The following is a 21,940-nucleotide window of genomic DNA, read 5'->3' on the forward strand; positions in this document are numbered from 1 at the left end:
TACTTCATTCATTGCCTCATCTCATCCTCAGGAGCCTCATGGATGAATTTTCCCTTCATGATTTGTAGGGTGGGCAATAACCCAGGGTTTCCTTGATGTGGCTAATAAGCCCTAAGGGTGACTTGGTGGTCACCTTCTTCCACTTGGTGGACAACCATATTGGGTCCTTGACTATGTGCCCGGTAGGCAAGCGAGACAGAACAAGGGTTGTTCTGAGTTGGTGACCCCTAGAGAGTGAGGTAGGTGGCGCCAGTGCCAGCATGGATCATAGAGCTTCCTCCTCCCCAGCTGAAGCACAGGAAAGATCTATGACCTAAGACAAGGAGGCCAGGCTAAATTTTATTTTCCCTTGAGACCCTGGCAGATAGCAGGCTGCCTAGCACCTCAGTGTGCTGCTGTCAACTTGTTTGACTTTGGGCAATGTTTCATGTCAGTGAGCCAGTTGGCATGCTGAAGGGGATGCTGACAACACCTTCTGAACTGTTTGACAATGCAGTGAAATAATGTGTCTTGTGGACTCTAAAGTCTTGAAGACCAGAAAGATGCCTCTCTGTTGCCACTTATTACGCTCAAATATTTGAGAACTCAAAAAAAATACAGTTTTTCCATTGACATTATTCTCCTCTGTAGAGTTAGAGTAGGTGATGTGTGTAAGCACATACATGTTCCTTGATTATTCCTGATTAGTCATGAACCAGTTTTTCAGTTCTCTCCATTGTATCTTTGTTTTCAATTTCATGAATCTCCACTCTTACCTTTATTTTCTTCTTTCTCCTATCTTTGGGTTTACTCTGTTGTTATTTTTCTGAATTCTGAAATGATACATTTAACTCATTAATTTTACATACAGAGCTCATTTTGTTTTTTATTTTTATTTTTTTCTTTTAAGATTTTATTTATTTGAGGCAGGTCCGGGAGGGAGAAGCTGACTGGCCACTGAGCAGAAAGCCTGATCCAGGGCTCAATCCTGGGACTCTGAGATCATGACTTGAGCTCAAGGCAGACACTTAACTGACTGAGCCACCCAGGCACCCCGCAGACCTCCTTCTAGACCACAGTGCAGGACCATAAAAATGACCATGCAAGTTAAAACCATTGGAAGCCTTCTTAATAATCAATGGGGAAAATTAGGATTGTCCCATAACCTGTATTTTTTCCCCATTTTTATTTTTTAAATTAATTTTATTATATTTTTTAAATTTTATTTTTTCCGTGTTCCAAGATTCATTGTTTATGCACCACACCCGGTGCTCCATGCAATTTGTGCCCTCCTCAATACCCACCACCAGGCTCACCCATCCCTCCACCTCCTTCTCCTCCAAAACCCTCAGTTCGTTTCTCAGAGTGCACAGTCTCTCATGCTTCATCTCCCATTCCGATTTCCTCCAATTCACTTTTCCTTTCCTTCTCCTAATGCTCAAATATGCTCCGTGTTATTCCTTATGCTCCACAAGTAAGGTAAACCATACCATAATTGACTCTCTCTGCTTGACTTATTTCACTCAGCATACTCTCCTCCAGTCCCATCCATGTTGATACAAAAGTTGGGTATTTATCCTTTCTGATGGAGGCACAATATTCCATGGCATATATGGACCATATCTCCTTTATCTGTTCATCTGTTGAAGGGTATCTCGGCTGGAAAGAGAGAATCTTAAGCAGGGATTTGATCTCAAAGCCCAGAGATCATGACCTAAGCTGAAATCAAGTTGGACATTTCACATGTCCACCTGTTTCAGTATTTTTAAGAACTTTAAAATTTTTCAGATGTGGCATTTTTTAGGCTTGCATGAAAATGTCAATAGTTAATTAGTGATCCTGTATGGAATAACTAGTTGTCAGCTTCATTCATTATTGATAATACAACTGCTTTCATTTTTGTTAGCATCAAAATCGTTATATTTTAGCCTTAATCTACTAATCGATGAAAAAGGAAGATGAATAGTTAATGTTAATTCATCTCAATATAATAGCTTGTAGAAAACTTTTAATCTTCTGATGCTGTTTTTTACATTCACATGTAAAGAAAACAATTGCTTGTAATCTGTATATGGACGCAAAATTGATAAATTATTTCTTTGTGTTAAATAGTTGATAAGCTTGAATAAATTAATGGCAACCTTTTAGCTAAAATAAGAGTGGTACATTAAAACCCACCTTGGACACATGAAAAAGTGCTCCGCGTCACTCGGCATCAGGGAAATACAAATCAAAACTACAATGAGATACCACCTCACACCAGTCAGAATGGATTAAATTAACAAGTCAGGAAACGACACAGATGCTGGCAAGGATGCGGAGAAAGGGAAACCCTCCTACAGTGTTGGTGGGAATGCAAGCTGGTGTAGCCACTCTGGAAGACAGCATGGAGGTTCCTCAAAAAGTTGAAAATAGAGCTGCCCTATGACCCAGCAATTGCACTACTGTGTATTTACCCTAAAGATACAAATGTAGTGATCTGAAGGGGCATGTGCACCCGAATGTTTATAGCAGCAGTGTCCATAATAGCCAAACTATGGAAATAACCAAGATGTCCATCAACAGATGAATGGATAAAGAGGATGTGGTATATATACACAATGGAATACTATGCAGCCATCAAAGGAAATGAAATCTTGCATTTGCAATGATGTGGATGGAACTAGAGGGTATTATGCTGAGCGAAATAAGTCAATCAGAGAAAGACAGGTATCATATGATCTCCCTGATATGAGGATTTTGAGAGGCAAAGTGGGGGATTTAGGAGGTAGGGAAGGAAAAAAATGAAACAAGATGGGATCAAGAGGGAGACAAACCGTAAGAGACTCTTAATCTCACAAAACAAACTGAGGGTTGCGGGGGGAGAGGGGTAGGGAGAGAGTGGTTGGGTTATGGACATTGGGGAGGGTATGTGCTATGGTGAGTGCTGTGAAGTGTGTAAGCCTGATGATTCACAGACTTGTACCCCTAGGGCAAATAATACATTATATGTTAAATTTAAAAATAATTAATTTTTAAAAACCCACCTTGGGAAACATTTTTCCTTCATTGCAAATCCTGTGCCTTACCTTGACGGTGCTTGTGTACAGCAGGTGGGCTAAATTAGTTTAACTGCTAATCAAAAATGAAGTGGGTAAACATTTAATTTGCTCCCTGAATCAGTTTATCAGTCCTAATGACAGAATTAGCACCTAAGCTCTGAGTCTTCCCATACCTTTACCTAATATTTGGTTATAATTTTCAGAGAGGACATCTCTGCTAGGTCCTACCTTAGGTGTTGACAGACTGGATTGTGATATTAGGCGTGCATTTGTTCTCTGCCTCACTGAAAAGACTTGAATTTAAAATATCTAGAATGTTTTCTTTTTGAAAATTTTTTTATTTTAAAGATTTTTATTTACTTGAGAGGGACAAAGAGAGCATGAGATGGGGAAGGGGTACAGGAAGAGGGGGAAGCAGACTCCCCACTGAGCAGGGAGCCTGATGCAGGCTCCATCCCAGGACCCTGGCATCATGACCTGAGCTGAAGGCAGATGCTTAACCCACTGAGCCACCCAGGGACCCTTCTAGAATGTTTTCTAATGATAATTCCATTGAGATTTTAAGTCCTTGTGCAAGGATAACAGTAATATTTTCTTTTTAAAGCATTTTTGTATATAAATTAAGAATTCATATGTCATACAGGGTTTATTAGTTTCCATTTATTCTTCAAACCTTATTATTAGTTATCCCCTTCTTAAAAAAGAAAAAAGTTATTTAGTGTGGCTGTCTCTAACTACCTTCATAGTTCACTTTTCTTTTATTCCAAACTTCCAAAGTAAGTGGTTTGTACCAACTTCCTCCTTTTCTGCATTATCTTTCCTTTCTCACTTTTTACCAGAAATCAGGCTAGAAGGAAGCTGACCTGAGTGTTTAGCCTTTTCTCTGGTTAGGACACTTAATCCTCACAACCTGCGTTGTCAGGTGTCCAGCCCTGAACCCACATAGTCTGGTATTGTAGTTTCTTGTTGGGCAGAATGAAAATTTTATAAACAAAAATGTCCCTTGTTTTTTGTTTTTTTTGGGGGTTTCCTGAATGGGTTATTTGTGACTCAGGATTCTCTGAGACCAGATCTTGGTGTTACTAAATCTTGGTGATAGAAAACGAAAGCTGCCAGGAATTTGCTCCGGAGACTGTAAGGATGGAAACCCGTCTTCGTGGTGCCGGCCCTGCCCGAGACAGCTTGTTCTTCCGGGGCTTAGGGTCCTAGAGATGAATGCTGGATGCTCACACTCCAGATACAGCCGGGGTCTCTACTGCCACAACAGAAGCCTCTTCATCTAAAACCAGTTGTTGAGTGGGGGTGGGGAGAGGAGGAGGGGAAGGAGAGGGCAAGTTGGGAACCAGGCATAAAGGTTCAACAAAAATCATTCTTCCTGTGGGAATTTCTGTGACACCTGTGTGTACAGCAATAAATTCAAATGCTACAGATACCACCTCATGATGGGTCAAACTTGCCAGAGTTTTCCTTCCCTACCTCCACTCTACTTCTTTACATTCTCTTTCACTGCAATTACCTTTCATTCATTTGTTCAGTGTATTTGTTTATTGATCAGACTTTTAAGGACTATTATGTGAAAGGCAGGCACTGGCATTACATAGGTGACTAGGATCAGAAGATGAAGTTCTTGTCCACGAGTAACTTCCAGAAATATTCAGACACTGCCTGTGTTCTCCTCCGAACAGGGTACTAGTTCCTAATTACTGCTAGTTCCAGGTGGCTGTTCTATTGTGTTATTTTGTTTTTGATAGATTTCTTTTTTTAGAGAGTTTTAAGTTTATAGAAAATTGAGCAGATCTTACCTGGACTTCCTACGGACCCCTCTTTCCCCAACTCAGTGATGAACCAGTATCATACATTGTTATCAACTAAAGTCCATAGAAGGTTTACTGTTTGTGTTTACATGAGTTTTGACAAATGTTTAATGACATATGTCTACCATTACGGTATCCATCCCACACACACCCTCTTTGGCAACCACTGATTGTCTTACTACTGTCTGTGTAGTTTTGCCTTTTCCAAAATGTCATTTAGCTGGGATTTCATAGTACAAAGTCTTTTCAAACTGGCTTCTTTCACGAAGCAGTATGCATTTAAGCTTGCTCCATGTCTTTTTGTGGCTTAATAGCTTGTTTCTTTTTTATCACTGTATAATACTCAGTTGTACACATGCACTACAGTTTATCCATTCATCTTGGTTGCTTCCAAGTTTAGGCACTATGAAAAAGCTGCTATTAACATTCGTATACTGTTTTTTTCTGTGGACAAAAGATTTCAAGTCATTTGGGTAAATACCTAAAAGCATAATTACTAGATTGAATGGTAAGACTGTATACCTTTGTAAGAAACTGCCACACTGTCTTGCAAAGTAGCTGTGCGATTCTGCTTCCTACCATAATGAATGAGAGTTCCTGTTACTCCACATTCTCAGCATTTGGTGGTGTCAGTTTGCTGGATTTTAGCCATTCTGATAGGTGTGTGGTGGTGTCTCATTTTAATTTGCAATGGTATATGATGTGAAGCGTCTTTTCACATGCTTATTTACCATCGTATATCTTTTTTGATAAGGTCTGTTTAGATCTTTGAGTTTGTTTTCTATTTATTTTAATAGTTCTTTATGTATATTTTGAATACCAGTTCTTTATTAGATATGTGTGTTGTAGATGTTTTCTCCCAGTCTGGCTTGTCTTCGCATTATTTTAAGAGTGCCTTTACAGACCAGTTTTTAATTTTAGAGGGCTGGAGGAGGGACAGAGGAAGATAGAATTTTAAGCAGGCTCCTGCCCAGCTCAGAGTCCCACATGGGGCTCAGTTTCACAACCCTGAGATTATGTCCTGAGCTGGAATCAAGAGTTAGATCCTTAACTAACTGAGCCACCCAGGTGCCCCACAGACTGGTTTTTAATTTTTTTTTAACTTTTTTTTTTTTTTTTAGATTTTATTTATTTATTTGGCAGACAGAGATCACAAGTAGGTAGAGAGGCAAGCAGAGAGAGAGGAGGAAGCAGGCTCCTTGCGGAGCAGAGAGCACGATGCGGGGCTTGATCCCAGGATCCTGGGATTGTGACCTGAGCTGAAGGCAGAGGCTTTAATCCACTGAGCCACCGAGGCGCCCTGTGGTTTTTAATTTTAATGAAGTCCAACTTACCAGTTTTTTTTCTTTCATGGATCATGCTTTTGATCTTGTCTCTAAAAACTTACCGCTAAACTAAGGTCATATAGATTTTCTCTGATGTTTTATAGTTTTTCATTTTGCATTTAAGTCTATGATAGATTTTGAGTGTAATCTTTGTGAAGGTGGAAGGTCAGTGATAGGTCACATGATTTTTCTTCTCTACTTTAGCCTGTTGATGTGATGAATTGCCTTGATTGACTTTTGAATGTTGAACCAGTGTTGCATACAAAGGATAAGTTCCATTGGTCACGGTGTATAATTCTTTTCATACATTACTGGAAATGGTTTGCTAATACCTTGTTGAGGATTTTTGCATCTCTCTTCATGAGAGATACTGGTTCATAGTTTTTCTTTCTTACTGTATCTTTTTAAAAAGATTTTATTTATTCATTTGAGAGAGAGGGAGCATGAGCTGGGGGACAGGGAGGGAGAGAGACAAGCAGACTCCCCACTGAGTGTGAAGCCCGCCATGGGGCTCAATCCCAGGACCCTGAGATTGTGACTTGAACTAAAATCAGATGCTTAATCAACTGAGCTACCGAGGCACCCCTTCCTTGCTATACCCTTATCTGGTTTTGGTATTAGGTTAATGGTGGCCTCATAGAATAAATTAGAAAGTGTTCCTTCACTTCTATTTCCTGGAACAGATTGTAGAGAACTGGTATCATTTCTCCAAATATGTAAATATTTGGTAGAATGCACCAGTGAAACCATCTGGGCCTGTTGTTTCTGTGTTTGGATGATTGCGTTTGTTTGTTTGTTTGTTTTAATTATTTTTTTAAAAAGATTTTATTTGGGCACCTGGGTGGCTCAGTGGGTTAAAGCCTCTGCCTTCAGCTCAGGTCATGATCTCAGGGTGCTGGGATCGAGCCCTGCATTGGGCTCTCTGCTCAGTGGGGAGCCTTCTTCTCTCTCTCTCTGCCTGCCTCTCTGCCTACTTGTGAGCCCTCTCTCTGTCAAATAAATAAATAAAATCTTTTAAAATAAAAAATAAATAAATAATAATTTAAAAATATTTTATGTATTTGTCAGAAAGAGCGAGTGAGCATAAGCAGGGAGAGCAGCAGGCAGAGGGAGAAGCAGGCTCCCCGCTGAGCTGGGAGCCCTATATGGGACTTGATCCCAGGACCCTGGGATCATGAGCTGAGCCAAAGGCAGCTGCTTAACCGACTGAGCCACCCAGGCATCCCATGGATGATTGTTAATTGTTGATTTGATTCCTTTATTAGACCAGGCCTATTCAGATTATCTGTTTCTTGTGCATGTTTTGATAGGTTGTGTCTTTCAAGAACTTGGTTTGTTTTATCTAAGTTATCAAATTTGTGGCATAGAGTTTATATTCTTTTAATGTCTAGGAGATCAGAAGTGATGGCTGCTCTTTCATTTCTGATACTAGTAGGTTTGGTTCTAAGTATTGTCGGTTTGGTTCTAGACCACCACAGTGAAGCCAGTCAAATAAATTTTTTGGTTTCCCAGTGCATATAAAAGTTATGTTTACACTATACTTTGGTCTGTTAAGTGTACAATAGCATAATGTCTAGAAAAACAAAATACATACCTTAATTTAAAAGTATTGTTTTAAAAAATGCTAACCATCATGTGAATTTTTTTTTTAAGATTTTATTTATTTATTTGACAGAGAGAGATCACAAGTAGACGGAGAGGCAGGCAGAGAGAGAGAGGGAAGCAGGCTCCTTGCTGAGCAGAGAGCCCGATGCGGGGCTCAATCCCAGGACCCTGAGATCATGACCTGAGCCAAAGGCAGCGGCTTAACCCACTGAGCCAGCCAGGTGCCCCCCATCATGTGAATTTTCATTGAGTTGTAATCTTTTTGCTGGAGGAGGTTTTGCCTCAATGTTGATGGCTGCTGACTGATTGGGGGGTGGCTACTGAAGGTTGGGGTGGTTGTGGTGAGTTCTTAAAATAAGGCAACAGTGAAGCTTACCACATCAATTAACTCTTTCACAAATGATTTCTCTGTGGCATGTAGTGCTATTTGATAGCATTTTGCCCACAATAGAACTTCTTTCAAAATTGAAGTCGGTCCTTCAATCCCTGCTTCTCCTTTGTCAGCTTAGTTTATGTGATATTCTAAATCCTTTGTTGTCATTTCAACAGTCTTCACAGCATCTTCCCAGGAGTAAATTCCATCTCAAGAAACTACTCTTTGCTCATTCACCAGAAGCAGATCCTCATCCATTCAAATTTTATCACAAGATTGTAGCAATTCAGTCCCACCTTCATGTTCCACTCTTGATTCCACTTCTCTTGCTGTCTCCACCACATCTTCAGTGACATCTTGTTAAGATATTTTGACCTGCCTGTTAATGATATTTTGACCTTTAAGCTCCTGTTATGCTCCTGTTAATGATATTTTGACCTTTTCCCATGAATCACAAATGTTCTTGATGGTATCTAAGAGGGGAATCCTTTCCAGAAGGCTTTTGATTTACTTTGCCCAGATCCATTAAAGGAATCACTATTTATGGCAGCAATAACCTTATGAAATATATTTCTTAAATGATAAGACTTGAAAGTTGAAATGACTCCTTGATCCATGGGCTGCGGAATGGATGTTGGGCTAGCAGGCAGGAAAACAGCATTAACGTCATGGTACCTCTCTATCAGAGCTCCTGGGAAACAAGATACCTTGTCAATGAAAAGTAATATTTTGAAAGGAACCTTTTTCTCTGAGCAGTAGATGTCAACAGTAGGCTTAAAATATTCAGTAAACCATAGTGTAAATAGATGTGGTGTCATCCAGGCTTTGTTGTTGCATTTACAGAACACAAGCAGAGTTGACTTAGCATAATTCTTAAGGGCCTTAGGATTTGGGGAATGGCAAATGAGCATTGGCTTCAACATGGTTACCAGCTGCATTATCCCTTGACAAGAGAATCCGCCCGTCCCTTTGAAGTTTTGAAGCCAGGGACTGACATCTCTTTAGCTATGAAGATCCTGAAAGTCCTAAATGGCATCTTTCTTCTACTATTAGGCTGTTTCATCTACACTGAAAATCTGTTGTTTAGCATAGACACCTTCATGAATGATCTGCCTGATCTTCTGGATAATTTGCTCAGCTTCTGTATCAGCACTTGTATTTCTACATTGCTGTGTACTTTTATGTTATGGAAAGAGTTTCTTTGCTTAAACTTCATGAACCAGCCCATGCTAGCTTCAAACTTTTCTTCTGCTGCTTCCTCATCCTCAGCCTTCATGGGCTTGGGGAGACTTAGTGCCTTGCTCTGGATTGGGCTTTTGCTTAGGGGAATGTTGTGACTAGTTTGTTCTTCTGTCCAGACCTCTAAAACTGTCTCCATATCAGCAGTCAGATTGTTTTGCTTTCTTATCATTTGTTCAATGGAGTGGCACTTTTATTTATTTATTTATTTATTTTATTTTTTCAGTGGCACTTTTAATTTCCTTTAAGAACCTTTCCTTTGCATTCACCACTCAGATAACTGTTTTGGTGCAAGAGGGCCTCACTTTCAGCCTGTCATGGCTTTTGACATGCCTTCCTTACTAAACTTAATCACATCTAGTTTTTTTATTTAGAGTGAGAGATTATTTATTTATTTATTTTCTTTTCACTTGAACACTTTAAGGCCATTATAGGGTTATTAATTAGCCTAATTTCAATATCGTGTATCTCAGGGTATAGAGAAGCCTGAGCAGAGGAAGTGAGGCAGGGAAGCTGTTGGTTTGTGGGCTAGTGAAAGCACAACATTTATTAAGTTTGCAGTCTTATATGGTGAGGTTCATGGTGCCCAAGAACAATTATAATAGTAACCAAGGATCATTGGTCACAGATTACCATAACAAATATAATACTAATGAGAAAGTTTGAGTAATTTTGAGAGTCACCAAAATGTGAGTCACAAAGTGAGCAGATGTTGGAAAATGGCACTGATAGACTTATTTCACATGGGGTTGTCACAGACCTTCCAATTTATAAAAAAAAATGCAGTATCTGGAAAGTGTGATAAGGCGGAGCATAATAAAACAAGTTATTCCTATGATTTGTGTCTTCTCTCTTTTTCTCAAGGTTATCCCAGCTAGAGGTTTACCAGGAGTATTTTAAAGAGCTAGCTTTTGATTTCATTGACTTTCTTTATTGTTTTCCTGTTTTCATTTGTTTATGCTTTAACTTTTATTAGTTCTTTTCTTCTGCTTGCTTTAGTTTAAATTGTTCTTCCTCTGGTTTCCTAAATTGGAAGTTCAGATTATTGACTTTACATGTTTCTCTTCTAATATACATATTGAATGCTATAAATTTTCCTCTAAGTACTGCTTTTGCTGCATTGCACAAATTTTGGTGTGTTGTATTTTTATTCAAATATTTTTACATTTCTCTTAATTTCCTCTTTGACCCCAGTGTTATTTAGAAGTTGTTGTTTCATCTCCAAATATTTTGGGATTTTTTTTCCAACCAGCTTCCTATTACTGATTTCTAGTTTAATCCCATTGTGGTCTGGGGGTCATTCTTTGTATGATTTCCATTCTTTTAAATTTGCTGAGGTATGTTTTATGACCCAGAATATGGTATGTCCTAGCGAATGTTTTATGCGCACTTAAAGAGAATGCATGTGTGATGAGCATTGGGTGTGATACGCAACAATGAACTAAAGAACACTACATCAGAAACTAAGGATGTGGGGCACCTAGGTGGCTCAGTGGGTTAAAGCCTCTGCCTTTGGCTCAGGTCATGATCCTAGGGTCCTGGAATGGAGCCCCGCATTGGGCTCTCTGCTCAGCAGGGAGCCTGCTTCCTCCTCTCTCTCTGCCTGCCTCCCTGCCTACTTGTGATCTCTATCTGTCAAATAAATAAATAAAATCTTTAAAAAAAAAACTAAGGATGTACTATATGTTGGCTGACTGGCCATTAAAAAAAAAAGAATGTACATTCTGCTGTTAGATGAAATATTCTGTCGTTTAGAATCAGTTGATTGATGGTGCTGTTCAGTTCTGTTATCCTGCTGTTATTCTGCTGGCTGGATCTGTCAGTTACTGAGAGAGAGTACTGAAGTCTCTAACTAGTATGGTTGGTTCATCTGTTTCCTCAGGCATTTCAGCTCTCTCTCAGGGGCACGTACACATGAAGTATTGCTATGGCTTCTGGGAGAATTGACTCCTTTATTCCAGTGTTACGCCCCTCTTTATCCTGGATAATTTTTGGTCTTGAAGTCTGCTCTTAATGAAATTACTATAGCTATTTTATCTTTCTTTTGGGATTAGTGTTAGCTTGGCATATCTTCTCCATCCCTTTACTGTTGATATTATATGTTTCTTTATATTTAAAAGTGGCTTTTTTGTAAACAGATTATATTTGGGTCTTGTCTCTTTTGCTGGTCTTTTAATTGGTACATTTAAGCCATTTATATTTAAAATGATTAGTGACATGATTGGATTAATATCACCACACTTGTAATTGTTTTGTATTCTTTGTGCTTGTTCATTTTCTTTTTAAAAAATCGTCTCCATTTTCTGCCCTTTCTGGTTTTAATTGAGCATTTTATGTTCTATTGTCTTTCCTCTCTTAACATATTGATTATACTTAAAAAAAATAGTTTTTCTAGTGGTTGCCCTCAGGTTTGGTAGTATATATTTACAACCATTCTAGGTTCACTTTCAGATTCCACCACATACTTCATGGGGGAGAGGGGGCACAGGTTCCTTGTGGCAGAGCATTACTATTCCTCCCTCCTGCCCTCTGTAGCACTGTTGTCATTCATTGGACTTAATCCACAAGCTTGAACCACTCCATATGTTGTTGTTATTATTACTTTGAATAAAGAGTTATCTGTTATATTAATTAAGAATAAGAAATACAAGACTTAATTTTCTTCATTTATTCTTTAATGCTCTTCATTTCTGTCAACCTTAAAAGTAAAATAGCCAGCTAGTGGACTAGCAAAATTAGTTTATTTGAGAATTGCAATTTGGGGTGTACAAACTGTAACAAACTATAGGGAAGTGCAGAAAACAAAGGAGGGGAGCTTGCTTTTATAGAGGAAAGGAGGAAGTTAGGGGCTGTGTGGAATGAAAGCCTACTGGAGGAGGGAGAGAGTTCAGGGTTGTGGGGACTTCTCATGGCTGAGCTCTTGCTGGGCTGGAGGACATTTTTCCCTCCTCCTGGGGTGGTAAGTGTAAGGGCCTATTTAGCCAGAGCGGCCCCACTTCAGTTGAACAGCCATTTTGTTGTTTATGCAGTAAAACTTAAGTTGCAAACCCCCCCCCCCCACCCCGCACGTGCGCCAGGGGAACTTATTTAAAAGCAAGTCTGGGAAACCAGACCCGGGTAACAAAGCCCAAATACAAGGGTGGGTCAGGTCAGGTGGAGACATCCAATCAGTAAAGCACGCATACTGTCTCCCTAGCTACCAAGGAGTGTGGGCCCTGCCTTTTGGGGGCCAGTTCTCACCAAGGTGATAGGCTAGTGCAAAGTCTACTATAGGGTAAATTGTAATTCAATTGGTCACTTGTGTGTGACCTAGCATGACTGTGCAGCTTTCTCTGTGTGTTACAATCTCATTGGTCACCTGTGTGTGGCCAGGCCTAACCACATGGCCTTTGCTCTATAAAAGTTAGTTGGTGAGGCAGGGAGGGGTCGCGCTCTCTGTAAGGGCCACCCCGGCTGGGGTTTGATTCTCGATGCTTGGCGCGAAATAAAGCTTTGCTTGACCTTCGCTTTGTATCAGTCTCGCTCCCTTAATCACAGACCCATTATTGGGGGACCCAACATTGGGGACCCAACAGTAAGCTGCTTCCTGTTGGGAAATGCAGATGTACTGCTTTTTTCCTGCTGAGGTCTTTAGGTGGTACAAGTGTTGGTGTGCAGAACTCCCCCTTCAGGGCTTACTGACTCCCTTTGAAATGAGGCTTCTTTTGTTCTTTTTCATTTCTATATGGTGATCCAAGTTTCTGGCCTATATGATTTTCTCTGGAAGAACCTGACTTCAGTTTTCCTCTGATGTCCTTGTTTTTATTTCTCTCTACCACCTTTTATCTTTAGGTTTCTTTCAGAAATCCTTCCAAATGAAGTCAGATGTAAACCCTGTTGTTGGGTGATATAAATAGTAAAGTAATTGAGGAGGGGGATAATTCTATAATTTTAGATTTAAATCTCCATTTTTTGTTCTGTGGGGTGTTCTTAGTTTTTAGTGAGTCAAAGTGCCTGGGATATGACCTTCAGAAGAGTTTCTTAGCCTTCATTCCCTCCCCTGCCCCCCTTACTTACTTGAGACAGGAAGGCTAGAGGCCTGGATTTAGCTAATTGTCCTTCCTCAGGTCAGATAAGGCTTTAGTAAAACAGTTTCTCTTCAGGGCTAGCCTTCCTTGTACAGGACAAAATAAGAACAAAGCAACACTGGGCAGATTTCAAAGTGGTTATTTTCCCCCTCCCCTGCCAGAAGCCCCAGGGGGATTTTCTCCAGTCTTCATAGTAAGAACTCATGGGGACTTCTAGCAGTAATAATCATGAAAGTGTGAGACTCCCCTGTAAGACTGAGCACCCTGGAGTTTTTAACTCAAGCTGCTCCAGGATGAGCCTCCAACAACCATCAGTTACCGTTGAAAAGTTTCTAGCGGTACTGGCCCTGCATTGGTTTCTGCTGCCAGTAAACTAGGATTCTCCATATTGCCTATCTCTGGTTTTTGGGGCAGATCTTTACCTGTGAACTTAATTCTCTAATGAATCTAAGAAGCACTGTTGTTTCTCTATTTGTTTAGCTTGTTTCTTGATGTGAGTAAGATACTGATGATTTCCAAGCTTTTTACATGTTTGGAGCAGAAACCAGAAGTACCCTCAGCAGTTCATTTCTAACCAACAGTGGTCGGTCACATGTGTCTGTTCTCTAATGGGTCATTCCTGTTACAATTTAGCTATAGATTGTCAGCACTTAAAACTCAGGTGGAGGAAAGTAGAGTATACTGTGTGTGTTCTTTTTTTGATAATAGCAGATGGACAGTTTCTCTTTTGGGGACCCTAGGAATGGGGGAAGAAACATACGAGGAGCACTGAGCTCAGTTTAGGAGAGGTAGGTGTCCATTTGTCTTTTTTGGTAAGTTTTAATTTGAGTTAATTTAAATTTAAGATGTTTAAGTCTGAAACATTTTAAGCATATTAAAGTATTTGAAAGAATATATAGGGGTGTGTATGTACACACACACACACACACACACACACACACACACACACACACACACATATAGAAACAAAAGCGGTAACTAGTTCTAAGTTGATGCCTTGCATGTGGACTTTATTTCCAGAAAACAAGTACTCACCCAAAAAGAAAGCCATATGGGTCTGTTGTTGGATATCATGCTTTATTGAACAGATTTGCTACTCATGTCTGGATGCACACACCTTATCAGCCACTATTTCTCTTCAGAGCACAGGAAGGCACTATACTCACCAACCCTGTGAAGTAGATATTCTAGTTATCACCATACAGCTGAGAGTACAAATGCTCCTTGAGGTTACCTGGAGAGAGGAGGTGAAGGAACTTACCAGAGGCTTGTCTGAAACCATTCCATCTTCTGCAGATGCTCTGACCTTTGCCCAAATCTTTGTTCCCCTTGAGTTGTCTGTGGGTGATTACAGTCCAGAGCACCCCACTATCTGAAAATGCTTCCAGTCTTTTTGCTTTCACAGTACCCCATTCTTTTCCAGCCTCCTTGACCAGCCTTTCATCTTCACGAGTTCTTCTTCCTAAACATCTTGTGTTCTGTTGCTGAGAGGTCAACGGTAGCTCCTGGCCCTTTATTACAAAAGAACAACGTCCTTTGAGCAATCTATTCTAGACCAATATATAAACGTTCATTTGTTCTGTGTCTAAAGGGACTCCACTCCTCTCCAAGAGGGAAGAAATGTTTAGGTTTGTAGCTACAACTTCTGTTTGGCTCAGAGAATTCAACATACTTCTTCATCAACCAGCACGGGATTGACCACCAAAGGAAGATGAAATCATTTTATTCTTCTTCAAAAATAAATAAATAAATAAATTTAATACTGGCTGAAGAATTGGTAGGAAAAGAACCTGTATCAGAAACCCTAAAAGGGGATGAATGATCAGGAACACAAGATCTTACCTCTGAAATGCCATGTCTTTGTGATTAGATCTAGGTGGTACATTCTTGGCTAGAATGCTAAGTCATTTTGTGTTCTGTAGTATCAAATCTGGGCATAAAGTGTTCATCTGCCTCTCATTTGTGACACTAATTTTGATTGCCCAGTGAAGAGTTTGTCTCATTTCTCCACTGTAAAGTTAATATTTTTTTTCTACTACTGCTACTAATAAGCTATCTAGGGGGGAACATTTTCAGACTATGCAAATATCTTATTCCTCATTAATATTTGTTCCTTAGATTTAGTATCTATTAATGAATTTTGCCTGGGGCCAGTGCTTGCTTGTTGCTGAGTGATGATTTTCTAATACTTAACGCTCCCTCCATGTTTACCAGTTGGCACTTGGCATTTTACTTTTAGCAGGAACCCTGCTTTCTTGCCTCTTTATCTATTTATTGTTGTAGACCTGTGGATTCCAAGATTTTTTTCAATGTTTTGTAACTTATTACTGTCTTAATTACTTTGGTGCTCAAACTTTCCTGTATTTGGCCAGTAGGAGCTCCTTCAGGCTCACTCTCATCCCTTTGTTCACTCATTCATTCATTCATTTATTCTTGTATACTTCCTCACTTTCTTGCATAATAGTATGTTCCAGGCTCATCTTGTCTCTTCTCAGTTGTGGAATCAATGGCCATTTTTTTCTGAGGAATGATACTTCCTTTTATAGTGGGGAATGATATTAGAAGGTAAAATTTTAATATTAGGTGTGCTCATTGCTATTGAGGTATCATCTTGGTCTTTCCAGCAAACAGAGCTAGGAAATATACACATATATAGTATATTTTATAAACATAAATATACACAAAAACAGACCTATGTATATACATATATATGCATATATACACTTGGACATATAAAAATAAGCATATACACTTACATATTTTAGATATGTGTGTGAACATTGGCTCCCAATAACCTTAACATATTTATATATTTTCTCAATCTATGATAGATCTAAAATAGTTCTGGAATTATTTAAAATTTTTATCAATTTAATGTAACACTGTATATTAATTATACTTAAATTCAAAAAAATAAAAAGAAAGTCTTGGGTGCCTGGGTGGCTCAGTGGTTTAAGCATCTGCCTTCCGCTCAGGTCATGATCTCAGGGTCCTGGGATGTAGTCCCTCATTGGGCTCCCTGCTCAGTAAGGAGTCTGCTTCTCCCTCTCCCTCTGCCCCTTCTCCCTGCTTGTGCTCTTGCTCTCTCTGTCTCTCCCTCTGTGTCAAAAAAGTAAATAAAATCTCTAACAAAATATAAATAAATAAAAATAAAAAGAAAGTCCTGAAGAGATATCTGCACACCCATGTTTTTATAGCAGCATTACTCACAATAGCCAAGAGGTGGAAAGAACCCAGGTGTCCATCAACATTTTTTTCCCAAGTGATGAATGGATAAATAAAATGTGGAATATCCATACATGGGATATTATTCAGTTTTAAAAAGAAAGGAAATTCTGACACATTCTGTAAAATGGATGAAACTTGAGGACATGGTACTAAGTGAACCAGTTATAAAAGGAAAAAAATTATATCAACTTATACTACACAATTTATACTATATTACAAATTATATTAAATAAATTTTTATTAAATTTTTATTTTTATTATTATAATTATAAAATAATATATTTTGGAATAAAAAAAAACCACTAAAAGTTCAGAGTTTGTAGGTTTGCCATTCACCCTCTCTCCTGATTTTTTTTTCCTATGCTGAATATTGTGATAAAATGTGTAGAGACTTGGTATCTTCCTCTTAATATTGTGATGTTTTATTCTGGTAGGTAGTTAAATTACTGGTGGATAACTCTGATTTGTAGAGGCTTGATTGTAGATTTTTTCTGGTGTTTCTATTTTGGTATTGCCCTTAGTCCTATGATTTAGTCTTACTCCCAATGCATGTCCCTACTGGATGTCAGTGGGAAGCCTGTGGTATTTACCAAGCCTTTCTCACTTGGTGGGACTTGAATTCCCAACTCTATACTGTATCTATAATTATATAACCTCATGAGGATAGTCTCTGTCCCCACCATGCCGTGGTTATTTTAAGCAGCATTGTTCACAGTGGGCTTTATGCTGAGGAGTTGGGTTTATCTTGGACACTATGGAGGCTGGGGGAATGATCTGGTATAGTTGATTTTCAGGGATCCCTGGCACCTCTGAGGAAGAGGGTTTGGAAGAGTACAAGCTGGGAGTCAAGAGAAATGATAAGAGCTTGAGGGGCAAGACCTAAGAGGTCCAAGTGGTAGGTTTGAATGCATTGGTGGGGGGCAGACTAGGGATGTTCTTCCCCCACCCCTCATGGAACAGATGATTGGGCCCACAGAGATGTCACAAGTCATTCCCACATACATTCTCTCCCAGGGAGGGAAGGGCTGGCACATTTGTTGCCCAAGGAACCAAGGTGAGTAAGGGGAAGTGATTTCACCCTATAGGCTGGCCTAAGTGATGACACATATGCACAAGGGAATGAGTCTTTGTCATTGAGTGTGACATATGGGTAAAGTGTCAATCCCATGTGACTGGCTGTGAGCTAGCAGCCAAGAGCTGGGATTGGAGACTCTGGGGTGAATTCACTTTTAGACTTGTTGAATGTGAGTTACCTAATGAGACATCCAGTTGGACATGTTCAGGAAGGGGCTGAATTTCTTAGTCTGAAGATGGAGTAGGGGGACTAGAGTGGCCATTTGAGAGTCACATGTCTTTATTATTATTTTTTTTTAGATTTATATTTATTTGACAGAGAGTGAGAGGAGGAACACAGGCAGGGGGAGTAGGAGAGGAAGTAGGCTTCCCGACGAGCAGGAAGACCGATACAGGGCTCGATCCTAAGACCCTGGGATCATGACCTGAACTGAAGGCAGACGCTTAACAACTGAGCCACCCAGGCGCCCCGAGAATCACGTCCTAATACTTTCTAAAACAGGGCACTGTAGTATCATTTGTGTAAAGGTGATAGCTGAAGTCATAGTCTCATTGGTATTCTTTCTTTCTCTGTATCTACCACAGTCTTAATTTTAGTTCTCCTTCATCTGCAGCCTTTCAGTTTTTCCAAGGAATTCCTACCAACTATGGGAAGATCTACCGAACATATTTTGTTATTTTTTACTATGGTCTGGTGGTTGTTCAAAATTATTCTGTTTTTTTCCAGTTCTTAGATATCAGACTTGTTTGGTTCCTACAGGTAAGTGAACAGGGAGAGGCTCTTGTTCATTTTATCAGAGTTTAGTAGCAGAGATGCATCACACTGCCTCAAACTGCAAGAGGGGTACTTTGCAATCTAGTGGTTGTCTTGCTACTTTTGGAGTAATGCTCAGTTCTGGAACATTTTCCATGTGGCTGTACTTGTTTCAAAGAATGGATGTAGTCCCTGGAGATGTGAGGCAGAGCACTGTCCTTGCTGCATTTTCCCATGGTATTAATATTTTCCAAAATGATATAAGAACTAATATGAGAAAAAGTAACCTTTATCTTTTATGCCTGACAAATAATCAGATTATTTTGGGGATTAGATAAAAATAAGTCATTTGTTCTTATAGTTACAATAATGACCATGATAATCTTGCATAATTTAAAAATTAAATCAGATAAATAAGATTCAGCTTAGGGAAAATATAGAAAGCATGATGTGAATTTGAAGACAAAGTTGGCATTCTTTGGATCAAGGGTGTTGTAGAGTAACTTTCCTAGGGCCTGTGCCCCTCTGGCACCAACCCTGCCACAGGCACACAGTCCGTGTTTCCGACATGCCACAGGGCCTGATGCTTCCAGGCACCAGAGGGCAGTGGTAGATTGTGCTTCATTCCATTATTTTACTTTATTTAATATCTTTACAAAATCCACACAGTGACTTTTCCCCTTAACATGTGGTTTTATTCACAGGCCATGTTCTCATAGAGATTTTAAGTACCCACAAGAAACTCAATGAGAGTCTTGATGAAAATGTTTAAAAACTATTCATGTACTTATAAAAATAAAATGTATTTTATTTCTAAACTTCATGTTGCTTAATGTCTCAAATGTGGTATGAGTTTTTAATCCCCTTTGTTAACAGTTTAAAAAATTCCACAAAGAGATTATACATGAGCTGGAGAAGAAGATGGAACTTGATGGAAAATACATGAATATGAGTACACGGTTTTCTCTACCTCCATGGTTGGAGGTGGGTATGGGCATAGGGGCCTAGTGTTCCGGGAGGCTGCACTTGCCTGATCTCTGAGCCAGAGGAGAACTTTCTCTCACTGTTTATCCAGCAGCAGAGAACATGGACAGAGCTTAGTGTTGAGTATAGACACAGGTGCATGAAACTGAAAAGGTCTCTTGGAGCTGGGTGCCCTGTTTGCTTTAACACCTGAGATCTTTATTAAAAAGCAGAGAGGAAAATATTGCAAGGAATCCTCCTTCTTCTCCAAAGCATTGTTTTCAAAGAACATGTATATGGGGACAACATCTACATCTGTATGAGTGCAGCTGTTGCTTTCACAAACCAGCACTTCAGGATGTGAGACGTGGGTGGGAGAACATCACCTAGGTCTCCCTGGGACCCCCAGGTCCATTCGTCAGAGACTGCTCCTGTATCGTGTCCCTTGCCTGTCACCTGGTATTGATGACTCCAGCAGTTTTCTCCTTCTGCCTGACCCTCCAGCTCTGTCACATGGCTCTTGCCATCTCCTTATATGCTATGAAATAGCTGTTTTCCTTGGCATTCAAAGTCCCCTTCTCACCAAGACCCCACATGGTAGTAAGCAGTGTAGTTACCCTGAAATCACCCCACTGCTTCTGTGTGCGTGTGCTCTGTATACTCTGGAGGAAGGCGGCAGGACCATGGACAATAGCTGAGGGGGATGTAATGGCAAGCATTTTCCATACATTATGAGATCTTTATCCCTACAGAAACTCCATAATGTAGCTACTCTTATCCTCACTGTACAGATTAAAGGGAAAACATGAATTTTAGAGAAATTAAGTAGTTGCTTAGATCACATAGGAAGTGAAGGATTTCACCAGAATTCTAACCCAGGACTGTGAAGCTCCCAAAACACGCTACACAGCGCCCAAAATAATCTGAAGTGCTTGTGCTTGTTCATTCTTTTTTTAAAAATTATAAGTCATAAAACCAGGAGCATGTGAGTTAATATTATTTATTTATTCACCAAAGCACTTAACACTCAGTGTCCTAAAAAAATTTGAGAAAACAAGGAATAAAAGACAAGACATTCTTGTCTTCTAAGAGCTGCCCTTGGGGTCAGTAGCCCCTTGTATGAACAGGGGAATTTAGGTCAGACAAAGCTACATGTTGAAGGGAGGGAGCAGTGTGAGGTGAGGGTGTGCAAGGCGACGCCCAGTGGAAATGTTAGCCAGTGTAGCTGCCCAACAGCTGGGATGGTGCTGCACTCATATCAGCACAACGTTTAACTTACAGGCAACTCTCAAAAGATGCCAAACAGAAATCTCAAGCTGAGTTGAAGATCAGAAGGAAAAGTCAAGGACGATGAAATGCACTCAGATACAAACACAGAGAAATTGAGGTGAACTTTTCAGCACTACTTTACTTTGTTGTTGACAATTTGTACAATTTACAGGGCTGCTTACTTAGCTCAGTCAACCTACACTATACATCCACTCACTGCTGTGCTGCTGTTGAGGTTAAAAAGGAGCATTTTTGACGTGGTGTGAGCTGAAGGCTACAGAGTTTTCCAGAGTTAAGAATAATTAGTAGCCTCCTAAAAACACTGGCATTTTCTCCTGATTCGGGGGTGGCGAGGAGTATTGGTAAGAGATGTTTCATGATTAGCATTACTCTCCCATGTTACAGATGAAAAAAATGGGGCTTAGGCCAAGTCACATAGTTGTTAATTAGAACTAGGGTTTAAATTTGAACTTTCTGGTTTCAAAGCCCTTGATTTTCCAGTAGAACACAATCTTATCCCTGAAGTATGAAGTAATATTTTGTGCAGATTGCCCTGCTCAGAATGTAAGGCCCTTTGGCAACATCCTTCCACACATGAGTCAGGGATCTTAATGAGAATGATGATACCTGCTCAGGTCAGTTTACAATTTTGTTAAGTGTAAAGACGGTACAAGATAAATGTTTGGCTGTTCAGCTTTCATTCCTCATGACGTACTTGTATAATTATTATTTATTTTCCTAGTATATAGAAACCATTACATCTCGCCAGAGCGAAATCCAGAAATTTATTGCAGATGGTTGCAAAGAAGCTCTACTTGAAGAGAAAAGGCGCTTCTGCTTTCTGGTCGACAAACACTGTAGCTTTGCAAATCACTTACATTATTATCATTTACAGGTGGGTTTGTGATAGTGTTTTGTTATTATTAATAATTCAATTTCATATTCAAATGCCCTTGGAATGCCTCAAATTCCACATGTGCCTCAATATAAATCAGTGGGCCTAGTTTGCGGATGAGAAGAGATGCCAGAGAAACACCTCTTGGCCCACTTGGTTATGTAAACTTTCAGAAATGGGGATGAAATGGTTAAATATTGCTTATAAGATTTAGTAGTATATCCATATTTAAAATCTTTCATTAAATAATGCTTAATGATCAAGAATCAGTACTTTTTTTCTTTTCTTGCCTCTGAGCTTTTCTCAGACTCTTT

At 39.6% G+C, this 21,940-nt stretch overlaps 1 protein-coding gene across 1 annotated transcript in view; it reads left to right on the forward strand.

Annotated features, from left to right (window-relative positions):
* Positions 1-21,940, forward strand: part of LOC111150699 — a 79,531-nt gene that overhangs the window by 51,343 nt on the left and 6,248 nt on the right. Inside the window, 4 exon segments of the mRNA XM_022508243.1 lie at positions 19,202-19,265; positions 19,376-19,451; positions 20,725-20,849; positions 21,474-21,626. Of these exon segments, the coding sequence (XP_022363951.1) occupies positions 19,202-19,265; positions 19,376-19,451; positions 20,725-20,849; positions 21,474-21,626 (418 nt within the window).

The sequence above is a fragment of the Enhydra lutris genome, unplaced genomic scaffold, assembly GCF_002288905.1.
Source record: "Enhydra lutris kenyoni isolate GAN:26980312 unplaced genomic scaffold, ASM228890v2 scaffoldscaffold24, whole genome shotgun sequence".
Lineage (NCBI taxonomy): Eukaryota > Metazoa > Chordata > Mammalia > Carnivora > Mustelidae > Enhydra > Enhydra lutris.